General features: G+C 41.9%; 2 protein-coding genes across 4 annotated transcripts in view; one reads left to right on the top strand and one right to left on the bottom strand.

The window, feature by feature from the left end:
- LOC143802984 (uncharacterized) overlaps positions 1 to 13,207 on the top strand; it is a 143,031-nt gene extending 129,824 nt beyond the window's left edge. The window contains exon 8 of the mRNA XM_077281373.1: positions 9,865 to 13,207. Coding sequence (XP_077137488.1) covers positions 9,865 to 11,039 — 1,175 coding nt within the window. The 3' untranslated portion in view covers positions 11,040 to 13,207. The remainder of the gene's footprint in view (positions 1 to 9,864) is intronic.
- Positions 1 to 14,642, bottom strand: part of LOC143802809 (uncharacterized) — a 410,869-nt gene that overhangs the window by 192,247 nt on the left and 203,980 nt on the right. The gene's annotated exons all lie outside the window — the stretch shown is intronic.

Below are 14,642 nucleotides of genomic sequence, written 5' to 3'. Positions count from 1 at the left end.
CAGGGGCAGTCCAGGACCTATGGGAGTCGCGGTCCGGGTCCGGCGCCTCCCATCTTCATGCAATGACGTCCACTTCCTTGCTTCCTGTCGTGGCTCCTGCGCAGGCTACGCCCCCCCAGGTGAGTATAATTAACTTGTTTTTCTTATCTTTCAGGTTACATCAGGGGCTTATCCACAGCATTACAGAATACTGTAGATAAGCCCCTGAAGGTGGCCGCAGCTTGCCATATATACTTGAGTATAAGCCGAGATTTTCAGCCCATTTTTGGGGGGCTGAAAGTGCTTCTCTCGGCTTATACTCGAGTCATTGTCTCAGGGGGTCGGCGGGGGGAGGGGAGTGGCAGCTGTCAAATCATACTTACCTGCTCCCGACGCGTCTCTGCACTTTCCTGCTTCTCCAGCGCCCGCAGCTTCTTCCTGTGTTTAGCGGTCACGTGGTACTGCTCATTAACGTAATGAATATGGACGCATATTCATTACTTTAATGAGCGGTACAATGTAACCACTGAACACAGGAAGAAGCTGCGGGCGCCGAAGATCACCTGTCAGTGAGAAGCTGCCAGGCACCGCGCCGGGAGCAGGTGAGTATAATGGGGACTGGAGGGTGAGTACTGCGCGATATTCACCTGTCCGTGTTCCACGCGGAAGACACAGCGGTGCCCAGCGGTGGAACGCGGACAGGTGAATATTGCAAGTGCCGGGGGCCTGCTCAGGACAAGAGGTGAGTATGTGATTTTTTTTTTATCACAGCAGCCGGCTATGGGGCAAATGTTTCTATGGAGCATCTTATGGGGCCATAATCAATCTATGCAGCAATATATGGGGCACATTACCTATGGAGCTTCTTATGGGGCCATAATCAATCTATGCAGCAATATATGGGGCACATTATCTATGGAGCATCTTATGGGGCCATAATCAATCTATGCAGCATTGTATGGGGCACATTATCTATGGAGCATCTTATGGGGCCATAATCAACCTATGTAGCATTGTATGGGCATATTTTCTATGAATTATTTATCCGGAGAACAACGAGTAAATACCAAAAACAAATAATTTAAATATGACAATTGCTTTTATTATTACCAACATAAATTAATTTATATACAAATTAGATACATAGGTCATGATAAAACATGTGAATCACACCAAAGTGTTTAGATATGACACAGGATGGGGCATATCAGACTATAATCATAAATAAATAATGGGGGATCATTAGATGCTTTTAAATAAATATCAACAAATTCACTGGGGACAGTGCATCACAAATTGTGATTGCACTTCCTCCTGCTCATACCAGTGTACTCACACCATGTGCTAGAGACAAAAGATAGATGGTTCAGTTAATCACCTACTGCCAGTGCAGCTTATCCTATGCACACACATGCTGCGATTAACTAATCCCTCATTAGTAAAAGACAATAGTAGCTGTATTTACCCATAATGAGGTCCGATATCCAGCTCCAACCTGTGTCAGGAACCCCAACGCGCGTTTCGCGTATAAAGTATGTCGCTTCCTCAGGGGGCGTGGCTTAAGTGATGGTAAGGTCCGATATAAATAGTACGCCGTTCCGGTCACAAGGCCGTACGGCCACCTATCCACATTCGCGGACAATGCGCACGCGCACGGCGTCTCGTTGCCATATCAACTAAGGTCCTGAACAGACGTCCCCCTATGATCACGTGGGCGGGCCGGCGCCAGGCCTCGCACCTCGCTCACACAGGATGGGCAGTCGGACAAGGGCCAGATGAATGGTATGCTGAGACACAGTGCGTGTTAATGTAAACAAATGCCGCATCAAGGTGTTAAATTGTTCGTGCTGAACAGTGCTAAAAAGTGCTCAGTGCATATTAATCATGAATGACAGGTATAGATCACCATAATCAATGATCTGCCATTCTTATTCATCTATACCTGTGCTAAAAGTGCTCTGTGCATATAAATTTACATATAAAGGGCATAAGCAGCCCATTTTTCCCCTTTCTTTTTTTCCTCATTAAAGTGTTAACCGAGTGCATATAAGGGACATGAACATTTTACAATAAAGTGTTATAAAGTGCATACAGTTAAAATATAAAACGACCATAAGTATCACATCTTACAGATTTTACACTCCACAATTGCTATATATAAATTACAATAACTGTAACAAATGAAACAAATAAGAAAAATAATAATAATAAAAATAAGACAAGGGGAGGGGAAAACAGGGGAAGGGGAAAGAGAATTGCAGCAGTCCAAAGAATCCACATATATTGGACTCCAATCTTTTGTGTGTTATCTTCTGATCGATGGTAGTTATATATTTAATATTCATTTTATTTTTCTCTTTTGCTTCAGAACTCAGAACGTAACTTCAAATGCACCTCCGAAACCGCAGGCCACCACATCAACTGCTCATTCACTTCCCTTCACCATAACACGAACAAAGGTAAGTATACTATAATGGAACAACGCAATAAAATATGATTAAAATTTCATAATCAAAAACAAAACCACACTTAAAATCTGGAAGGTATGTGACAGAGCTATGGAAAAGGGGATATCAAGGCCATGTATATCAAGCTAATTTGATTAATTTGCACTTCGGAGGAGGAATTTAAAGGAACGAAGAGAATCCCTGATTCTCATTTAGACCCATAGGGGTCATCGTTCCAAGGAGAGTTATCCAACGGCATTCCTTTTGTGCAAGAAGACGTTGGATATTACCTCCCCTTATCCCACATTGTACATGTTCAATGCCTTTCACCAAAAACGATTTCGGATTGCATTTGTGATATTGTTGGAAATGGCGTGGAATGGTTTTTAGTTGGGAGGGATCCTCTTCTGTTTCTGCTGCCATAATGTCACGAACATGTTCCCTTGTACGGGTTCCTAAGCGTCTAGAGGTTAAACCTATGTACACTTTGGGACAGCTGCATCTCGCATAATATATGACTTGTGTTGTATTGCACGTAATGTGCTGTTTTATTAAAAAATTCTTTTTTCCATCAGTAGATTGAAAATCTACTGCCCGACATATATTCTTGCAAGAGATGCAGCCTCCACATGGGAAACATCCTGACGGACAACCACTAGAGCCAAAAACATTTCTGTTAATTGACGGCAAGTAATGGCTAGATACCAAAATATCTCTCAGATTTTTACTTCTCCTCGATGTCATCATAGGATGTTGAGGCAGGATTTTGGACAATGTGGGGTCAGTTTTTAGGACATCCCAATGTCTGCTGAGGCACTCTCTCATGGAGGTCCACTCCCCATTAAAAGTTGATATAAAACGGACATCTTCCTCTTTGTTGTCCTTATTCCTCTGTCTGGGGTACAGCAAAGCATCACGAGATTGAGATTTTGCTCGCAAATAGCCCTTTTTGATGCATCTATTGCTGTAACCCCGTTCCTTGAATCTCTCACGGAGATCCAAGGCCTGATTTTCAAACTTGGATTCAGAGGAGCAGATCCGCCTCATCCTGAGGTGCTGCCCAACCGGGATGGCCCTAATAGTGCTATGGGGATGACTTGAGCTGGCGTGCAACAATGAGTTCACTGAGGTGGACTTCCTGTACACATCTGTCTGCAAGTATCCTTGTCCATCCACCTCCACTTTGATATCCAGGAAGTCGACCCCAGCTTTGCTCACGCTGTATGTCAATTTGATATTGAATCTGTTGTCATTCAACTGATGCATAAATTCATGCAGGTCCTGTTCGGATCCCTGCCAAATTATAAATAAATCATCTATGTAACGCAGCCAGCACTGCACATGGTCCGCGGCCCGAGCACCCCCCCCACCAAATATCTCCCTTTCCCAGTATCCAAGGAAGAGATTAGCGAAGGAGGGCGCACAGGCCGCGCCCATGGCAGTGCCGCACTGCTGTAAGTAAAAAACATCTTTGAACACAAAAAAATTTTTGGTTAGGATGAATGACAACAGTTCCATAATCAATTCACACATAGGACCATCCAGGTTGCCGGACCCCAGGAAGAAGCGGACCGCCTCCAATCCATTCGCTAATCTCTTCCTTGGATACTGGGAAAGGGAGATATTTGGTGGGGGGGGTGCTCGGGCCGCGGACCATGTGCAGTGCTGGCTGCGTTACATAGATGATTTATTTATAATTTGGCAGGGATCCGAACAGGACCTGCATGAATTTATGCATCAGTTGAATGACAACAGATTCAATATCAAATTGACATACAGCGTGAGCAAAGCTGGGGTCGACTTCCTGGATATCAAAGTGGAGGTGGATGGACAAGGATACTTGCAGACAGATGTGTACAGGAAGTCCACCTCAGTGAACTCATTGTTGCACGCCAGCTCAAGTCATCCCCATAGCACTATTAGGGCCATCCCGGTTGGGCAGCACCTCAGGATGAGGCGGATCTGCTCCTCTGAATCCAAGTTTGAAAATCAGGCCTTGGATCTCCGTGAGAGATTCAAGGAACGGGGTTACAGCAATAGATGCATCAAAAAGGGCTATTTGCGAGCAAAATCTCAATCTCGTGATGCTTTGCTGTACCCCAGACAGAGGAATAAGGACAACAAAGAGGAAGATGTCCGTTTTATATCAACTTTTAATGGGGAGTGGACCTCCATGAGAGAGTGCCTCAGCAGACATTGGGATGTCCTAAAAACTGACCCCACATTGTCCAAAATCCTGCCTCAACATCCTATGATGACATCGAGGAGAAGTAAAAATCTGAGAGATATTTTGGTATCTAGCCATTACTTGCCGTCAATTAACAGAAATGTTTTTGGCTCTAGTGGTTGTCCGTCAGGATGTTTCCCATGTGGAGGCTGCATCTCTTGCAAGAATATATGTCGGGCAGTAGATTTTCAATCTACTGATGGAAAAAAGAATTTTTTAATAAAACAGCACATTACGTGCAATACAACACAAGTCATATATTATGCGAGATGCAGCTGTCCCAAAGTGTACATAGGTTTAACCTCTAGACGCTTAGGAACCCGTACAAGGGAACATGTTCGTGACATTATGGCAGCAGAAACAGAAGAGGATCCCTCCCAACTAAAAACCATTCCACGCCATTTCCAACAATATCACAAATGCAATCCGAAATCGTTTTTGGTGAAAGGCATTGAACATGTACAATGTGGGATAAGGGGAGGTAATATCCAACGTCTTCTTGCACAAAAGGAATGCCGTTGGATAACTCTCCTTGGAACGATGACCCCTATGGGTCTAAATGAGAATCAGGGATTCTCTTCGTTCCTTTAAATTCCTCCTCCGAAGTGCAAATTAATCAAATTAGCTTGATATACATGGCCTTGATATCCCCTTTTCCATAGCTCTGTCACATACCTTCCAGATTTTAAGTGTGGTTTTGTTTTTGATTATGAAATTTTAATCATATTTTATTGCGTTGTTCCATTATAGTATACTTACCTTTGTTCGTGTTATGGTGAAGGGAAGTGAATGAGCAGTTGATGTGGTGGCCTGCGGTTTCGGAGGTGCATTTGAAGTTACGTTCTGAGTTCTGAAGCAAAAGAGAAAAATAAAATGAATATTAAATATATAACTACCATCGATCAGAAGATAACACACAAAAGATTGGAGTCCAATATATGTGGATTCTTTGGACTGCTGCAATTCTCTTTCCCCTTCCCCTGTTTTCCCCTCCCCTTGTCTTATTTTTATTATTATTATTTTTCTTATTTGTTTCATTTGTTACAGTTATTGTAATTTATATATAGCAATTGTGGAGTGTAAAATCTGTAAGATGTGATACTTATGGTCGTTTTATATTTTAACTGTATGCACTTTATAACACTTTATTGTAAAATGTTCATGTCCCTTATATGCACTCGGTTAACACTTTAATGAGGAAAAAAAGAAAGGGGAAAAATGGGCTGCTTATGCCCTTTATATGTAAATTTATATGCACAGAGCACTTTTAGCACAGGTATAGATGAATAAGAATGGCAGATCATTGATTATGGTGATCTATACCTGTCATTCATGATTAATATGCACTGAGCACTTTTTAGCACTGTTCAGCACGAACAATTTAACACCTTGATGCGGCATTTGTTTACATTAACACGCACTGTGTCTCAGCATACCATTCATCTGGCCCTTGTCCGACTGCCCATCCTGTGTGAGCGAGGTGCGAGGCCTGGCGCCGGCCCGCCCACGTGATCATAGGGGGACGTCTGTTCAGGACCTTAGTTGATATGGCAACGAGACGCCGTGCGCGTGCGCATTGTCCGCGAATGTGGATAGGTGGCCGTACGGCCTTGTGACCGGAACGGCGTACTATTTATATCGGACCTTACCATCACTTAAGCCACGCCCCCTGAGGAAGCGACATACTTTATACGCGAAACGCGCGTTGGGGTTCCTGACACAGGTTGGAGCTGGATATCGGACCTCATTATGGGTAAATACAGCTACTATTGTCTTTTACTAATGAGGGATTAGTTAATCGCAGCATGTGTGTGCATAGGATAAGCTGCACTGGCAGTAGGTGATTAACTGAACCATCTATCTTTTGTCTCTAGCACATGGTGTGAGTACACTGGTATGAGCAGGAGGAAGTGCAATCACAATTTGTGATGCACTGTCCCCAGTGAATTTGTTGATATTTATTTAAAAGCATCTAATGATCCCCCATTATTTATTTATGATTATAGTCTGATATGCCCCATCCTGTGTCATATCTAAACACTTTGGTGTGATTCACATGTTTTATCATGACCTATGTATCTAATTTGTATATAAATTAATTTATGTTGGTAATAATAAAAGCAATTGTCATATTTAAATTATTTGTTTTTGGTATTTACTCGTTGTTCTCCGGATAAATAATATATCTATGAGTGATTATACCTACATAGGTCAAAAATAGTGTCTGGTGCCGTATAGAAATATTTTCTATGAAGCATCTTATGGGGCCCATCATAAACTTTATGGAGCATTTTATGGGTCATATTTTATTATGGAGCATCGTATTGGGCCATCATGAACTGTATGGAGCATTATATGGGGCTCCTGATTCAATATGGATATTCAAAAACAAGTAACCTACTGATGTCTCAATTAATTTTACTTTTATTGGTATCTATTTTTATTTTTGAAATTTACCAGTAGCTGCTGCATTTCCCACCCTAGGCTTATACTTGAGTCATTAAGTTTTCCCAGTTTTTGTGGCAAAAGTAGAGGTCTCTGCTTATACTCGGGTCGGCTTATAATCGAGTATATACTTTATATATGAAAAAGTAGATGTCAGATTCCCTTTTAATCGCTCGAAAAGAGCTCATACTCAAATTGGTGCCAGGATACCCGGCATAAGCCGTGTGCGAAGCAGTCCTGGCCATACACCCCCTGGTGACCTGTGATAAAAATGTGCATCACAAGTTATTAAGGGTTTAAACTGTAAAGCCACCATTTTCATTTACACTTATAGTACTTATAGTCATGTTTTTTGCAAACCCCAGAAATAATCTATTGAATTATGGAAAAGTATTAAAAAGCCTCTCTTCTCTTTGTATCGCCTCCCCCTTTAGATAAGCACATGAGGTTTTCATTTTTTATTTAATTATCATGAGGATTTTGCTATGAGAGCTGACACCGGAATGATGTAGGAGCAGAAACCCTGATTACAGCAATGTATCAGTTTACTGGGTGCAACAGTTCTGATGGAATCTCAGTTTTCTCTGCTGCAGATCTAGCAGAGCTCTGAATGCTGAGCTGTGTATAACCCTGCCCATACCACAGCTTGGCAGCTTTCTGTGCACATTGTATTGTGAAAAAAGAGCTAATGCTTCATTTCAGTCCCTGATCAGTTAATCCCTGTTTCCTGCTGTGAACAGGTAATTGGAGAGGGTTATCTGCTGGAGAGCAAACATGGAGTCTGGTGTATACCAGATGCTGTTGAGACAACAAATTTATCACCTCCAGAGATAACTCTTCTGGTCTTTAAAATAATTATATATGACACTCTGGTATCGAAGGCCAGTTATGAATATTGGGGTTTTTGTGACAGGCATAGGTCTGTTAGTTATGGGAGTCATATTTTCAACGTTGTGACAAATGTAACACGTTTACTTAGGCTTCTTTCACACTAGCGTCGTACTCGGCCCGTCGCAGAGCGTCGGGCTGACGTACCGACGCTAGCGTTGTTTGCGCCGCACAACGGGTACAGCGGATGCTGTTTTTCCACACATCCGCTGCCCCATTGTGAGGTGCGGGGAGGTGGGGGTGGAGTTCCGGCCGCGCATGCGCGGTCGGAAATGGCGGTCCGTCGGCAGCAAAAAACGTTACATGTAACGTTTTTTGCAGCCGACGGTCCGCCACAACACGGCGCAACTGTCGCACGACGGTTGCGACGTGTGGCAAAGCGTCGCAATGCGACGCTAATGCTAATCAATGGTGAAAAAACGCATCCTGCAAGCACTTTTGCAGGATGCGTTTTTACAACCAAACGACGCATAGCGACGTGCAGTGCACGACGCTAGTGTGAAAGTAGCCTTACATTACTGTATGGTCTGCACATCAGCCCCAAATTAATATTGGCCAGATGATTAAAGATATATATGCCATGTTTCCTGTCTATAGAAAGATAAAGTCATGATGGGAAATATGGCATTAATATCTCCCGCCTGGGACATCTAGGTGGGGAGGGTCGCAGATGTTCTGAAGGTTGTGGATTCCATAATTTTTTTGTATCAGAGCCGCTTGCTATGGAGCAGCCCCATCTGAGGTCACCAAAGGAAGGTAGGTGGGTGTGACTTTATCTAATAAAATCAGATTCAGAATTATAATCATTGTTCAGTGTTGGGAGATACAGCTTACTGTAGAATTGTTCCATATTTCAACCAGAACACTCCCCTCTGCTAAGATTTGCGCCATTTCTGTGAAATCGGGTCTAATAATTTTCTTTAGTTATCCCCATTTTATTTTGTGATTGTATATACTGTATTGTCTTGTCCCCTTTTGTAATATCTTTTGTTCATTTTTTTTATAAACACTGCCTACTTTTCAGATTAAATATATACAATGTATTAGCTTTGTTCCTCTTGCTCTATAAACCACATCCCTGAAGCCTCGTGAGACCATACGTTAACAGGAAGGGGGTGTTAATCGGCCAGTAAAATATATTGGCGATGACAGCTAGTTTTCCTTGGGTTATTGAGAAGCTTGGCGGTGACCGTACTGGATGTGTATATACTATACGTTTACTAGGAAGTTCACAATAACCTGCCTGGTAGTAGGGAAAGCAGCTCGTCCATCAGTTAATTGCGTGATTGTCCCGATGATCGGAGGCTGCTCATTCATGACAAATTAATGGCAGCAGTGGGATATCTGTGTGTTTTCCCGGCTGTCCCCTGACATGCTAATCAGTGGGGGGGGGGGGGGGGGGGGGGGGGGGCTAGACCAGGAGGCACGAGACACGTAGTCCTGTAGTGATAATCTGCTGATAAAAGATTAACTTTATTGAAAAAGCAACACACAGTCTAGTGAGTGATACATCCCTGGAATCAGGTCTCTGCTTCTCCATTGTGCTGCACTCAGGTAACCTAACAAAACGTACTGACAAATTCCGTTGAAGATGCTGAAGTGAAAAATTGGAAGACAAGAGCCTTGTGGCCTAATGTCTACCGATCCTTGTTTTAAGATCTGCTTTAGTTAAATAATGGGATTTTAAGTGAATGGAGCAAAACTGCAATACCCTGCCCAGCTATTAAATATAGTAGGTGCTGGTGTGTGGAGCATCGTAACCAGTAAGACTAATTAATTAATTAATATAAACTTTTTAATAACTCTTGTAAAATCTAAATGTTAATTTCAATTATTTTTTTTATTTAAAGAGTTTAAAATAATTTTTATTTTTAGCAGATGACTGTACTAGAAGCTTGGATGGGCAACTTTCTTCAGATTTTAAAGTAGAAAATCATTGCATCATACAACATAAATATGAAGAGCACGCCATTATCCCAGATATATCCTCAACCCTCCACATTCAAGATCTGTCCTGTAATTCCTTTAAAACAATCTCATCTCCTGATTCAACACAGAATGTTGGGCAAAAGGAAAGTCACAGAAGGGCTGTTCGACAGCAAAGAGCTCACACAGGAGAGATGCCATATTCCTGTTCAGAATGTGGCAAGTGTTTTAAATGGAAATCACGACTTGGTGCACATCTGAAAACTCATATTGGGTTGAAACCATTTTCATGTTCAGAATGTGGAAGATGTTTTATCTGGAAATCAAAGCTTGTTGCACATCAACGTAATCACACAGGGGAGAAGCCGTATTCATGTTCAGAATGTGGAAAATGGTTTAGTTGGAAATCACAGCTTGTTATACATCTAAAATCTCACACAGGGGAGAAGCCATTTTCATGTTCAGAATGTGAGAAATCTTTCACACAGAAATCAGATCTTGTTAGACATCAAATAATTCACAGAGGGGAGAAGCAATTTTCCTGTTCACAATGTGAAAAATGTTTTACTAGGAAATCAAATCTTTTTACCCATCTAAAAGCTCACAAAGGTGAGAAACCATTTTCATGTTCAGAATGTGGAAAATGTTTTTGTTGGAAGTCTCAGCTTGTTACACATCTAAACACTCACAAAGGGGAGAAGCCATATTCATGTCCAGAATGTGGAAAATGTTTTTCTTCGAAATCACAGCTTGTTACACATCTAAAAACTCAAAAAGGGGAGAAACCATTTTCGTGTTCTGAATGTGGAAAATGTTTTATTTGGGAATCACAGCTTGTTAGACATCAAAGAATTCATACAGGAGAGAAGCCATTCTCATGTACTGTGTGTGGAAAGTGTTTTAGTCAAAGGTCAATTCTAATCGAACATCAGAGAACTCACACAGGAGAAACCTTTACATGTCCAGAATGTAAGAAATGTTTTATACACAAATCAAATCTTTTTAAACATCAAAAAACACACACAGGGGAGAAGCCATATTCATGTTCAGAATGTGGGAAACGCTTTGTTCATAAATTTTCTTTTGTTAGACATCTGAGACTTCACACAGAGGAGAAGCCATTTTAACATAGTCTTAATGGAAAGTGTTTAACCAAACGTTATTTCTAATTGGAGTTGATCTAACTAACATAGGAAAAACATTTTCATCTCCAGAACACGGGAAATGTGTCCACAAATCAAATCTTTTTGAGGAACAAAGAACTCAAACGGGGGAGAAGCCAGTTTCTTGCTTCTTTCAGAAACAGTACCAGAAAAAAACCAACAGTGGCTTAAAAGGTAAATTCTCATGTTATGCAGGAGAATTTGCCACCAATCGATAATGAGCTTTTGCTTTAAAACTTACACTTATATTTGGGCTTGTCATTTTAATGGTACAATATTGCCTGGGCACTTGAGCCAACCAGTCAGCAAATTGTGCATAACAATACCACATTGTGGAAATTTTTAACACATTGTTTTAAATAATCCTTTTGCACCATTTTGTTGCTATAGTTTTTGCATGCTATGAAAAGTTGGAGGTTAAAGTATGCTGTTTCCACTCTGTTTGAACAAAAAAAATAACCTACAATAATCAAGGAATAGCTGGTACAAGAGATCTGATCATCACAGAAATAAGTAGTTCAAAAGGCACGAATACTGCGATAAGACAATATCTGATGCCTGGAATCATTGTACATTTGGCGTCTGTCGTAAATAAAAATTAAAATCCATGAAGACATTTCCAGAGAGGGGACATACCACCCTCACATTGCACATATGGAATTAATTATAACTAAGGAACAAATTATAACTGTGGAAATGAGAGAGGGCTGACACTTCAACCTGAATTGAAGTAGGACCTCCTGCAGTGATCAGGTAATTACAACAAGAGATCTGTTCTGAGAACCAGACAACTAAGCGTAGAAATCGTATATTCAGAGGCGGAGTTGTACACTTCCAAGGCAAGAACTTCTTCTGTTTAAAGAACTGATCCTAGACTTTCTGGAGTTAGTGGTGAATATTGGGGTTTGTATCGATCCGATATTTAGGGGGATATATTTTTGGTGTTGTAGCTATGGGACATGCATAACATATTCATGTCACCATAAGGCCATTTTAACATCTCCAGCTTAATATTGGCTGGATGGATGATGCTATCCATGTCATGTTTCATCTTTATAGAAAGGTAAAATCACTATTGGAAACATGACAATATCTACAACCTGGGACCTCCAGGGGTGAAGATATCCTGAAGGTTGGAGATATCATAATCTGCTAAAAGACCCAGCACATCACCCGACCAACCCCCTCATGAGCTCACCAAAGGAAGGTATGTGGACGTAACCTGGATCTAATAAAAATCAAAATTTAGGTTTCTGTTATTGTTCATTTTCTGGAAGACACATTTTGCTGAGAGTGTTCCATTTTCCTAATCAAATTGCTTCCCTCCTTAAAGATAAGAAACATTCGTGCAACATCTGGTTTAGTAATTCTCTTTTGTTATTCCTTTTTATTTCATGCAATTGTATATACCATATTGTTTTGTTCCCATTTTGTTTCATCTTTGCATATTTTTATAAACACTGCCTACCTTTCTGGCTTAAATATATAAACTTTAGTAGCTCCATTCTTGCTCTGTAAGCCGCACCTCTGAAGCAATATGCTACCTCTAACGGGTATCCAATCGGACTATATAAACCATTGGTTGTAGCAAGTAGTTCCATTTGTTGTGGAGTTTACAGTGATCATATCGGGGTATACAGTGGGGGAAATAAGTATTTGATCCCTTGCTGATTTTGTAAGTTTGCCAACTGACAAAGACATGAACAGTATATAAGTTAAAGGGTAGGTTAATTTTAACATTGAGAGATAGAATATCAAAAATAAAATCCAGATTATCACATTGTATAAATTATATACATGTATTTGCATTTTGCAGTGATAAACAAGTAGTTGATCCCTCTGGAAAACAAGACTTAATACTTGGTGGCAAAACCCTTGTTGGCAAGCACAGCAGTCAGATGTTTTTTGTAGTTGATGATGAGGTTTGCGCCCATGTCAGGAAGAATTTTGGTCCACTCCTCTTTGCAGATCATCTCTAAATCATTAAAATTTTGAGGCTGTCACTTGGCAACTCGGAGCTTTAAGGGTATGTGTCCACGTTCAGGTTTGCTTCAGGCTTTGGTCAGGATTTTATGCAGGTAAAATCCTGACCAAAAATGCACCTGAGGTCACTGGCAGGTCATCTGCGGTGTTCCTGCATGTTTTGCTCATTGTAGCAACATGCTGCGTTCTGAAAAAACGCACCGCATGTGCGTTTTCGCGGGAAAAACGCATGCGTTATTTACTGCACAGTGGAGACGGGATTTCATTAAATCCCCTCCACTATGCTGTAACATATGGACGCTGCGTTTTTGCATTATGTGCATTATGCACAGTGCGGGGCGGGGATTCCAAAGGTGGGTGGCCGCAATGCCCGCGCAGGCGCAGTGTGCAAGCCTGGCTGGAACGTCAGACGGCCAGAGCTTTCTGCGTCTGCGCAGCACAGCAGTACACTGCGCAGGCGCCGGTTTTTAACCGATAACAGCGCTGAGGGGGTGGCGCCGAAAGCGCAGGAAGATTGGAGTGACGGCAGAGGAGCTGGTCAAGCTGGGGAGTGAGGACCCGCCTACGTGGCTAGAGACAGGAATTGTGGCTAAGTATAAAAACGCTTTATTTGGGGTATACTTGAACCTAAAACTAAAAGAGCCACCTTGTTAGAATGCAGCATTACTGCTGCACAAGGTGGCTCTTTTAGTTTATAACGGCTGGAGGGGGGTGACAGTGGCCCTTTAAGGTCTGGAGACTGGCTAGGCCACTCCATTACCTTATTGTGCTTCTATTTGAGCCACTCCTTTGTTGCCTTAGCTATATGTTTTGGGTCATTGTCTTGCTGGAAGACCCAGCCACGACCCATTTTTAATGTCCTGGCGGAGGGAAGGAGGTTGTCACTCAGTATTTTACGGTACATGGCTCCATCCATTCTCCCATTGATGCGGTGAAGTAGTCCTTTGCCCTTAGGAGAGAAACACCCCAAAACATAATGTTTCCACCTCCATGCTTGACAGCGGGAACGGTGTTCTTTGGTTCTTAGGCAGCATTTCTCTTCCGCCAAACAAGGCTAGTTGAGTTAATGCCAAAAGACCTCAATTTGTGTCTCGTCTGACCACAGCATCTTCTCCCAATCACTCACAGAATCATCCAGGTGTTCATTGGCAAACTTCAGACTGGCCTGCACATGTGCCTTCTTCAGCAGGGGGACCTTGCTGGCACTTCATGATTTTAAACCTGTTACCAATGTTTTTTTTGGTGACTTGGGTCCAAACTGCCTTGAGATCGTTAACAAGTTCCTCCCGTGTAGTTTTAGGCCGATCTCTCACCTTCCTCATGATCAAGGATACCCCATGAGGTGAGATTTTGCATGGTGCCCCAGCTCAATGTCGATTGACAGTCACTTTGTGTTTCTTCCATTTTCTTACTATTGCTCCAACAGTTGTCCCCTTCTCACCCAGCATCTTACTTATGGTTTTGTAGCCCATTCCTGTTTTGTACAGGTCTATGATCTTGTCCCTGGCATCCTTATAAAGCTCTTTGGTCTTGCCCATGTTGTAGAGGTTAGAGTCTGATTAATTGAGTCTGTGGACAGGAGTC

This window comes from Ranitomeya variabilis, chromosome 1 (genome assembly GCF_051348905.1).
Source record: "Ranitomeya variabilis isolate aRanVar5 chromosome 1, aRanVar5.hap1, whole genome shotgun sequence".
Taxonomy (NCBI): Eukaryota; Metazoa; Chordata; class Amphibia; order Anura; family Dendrobatidae; genus Ranitomeya; species Ranitomeya variabilis.
Note: the sequence above shows the minus strand (reverse complement) of the source record. Positions and strands in the feature narration are given on the sequence as shown.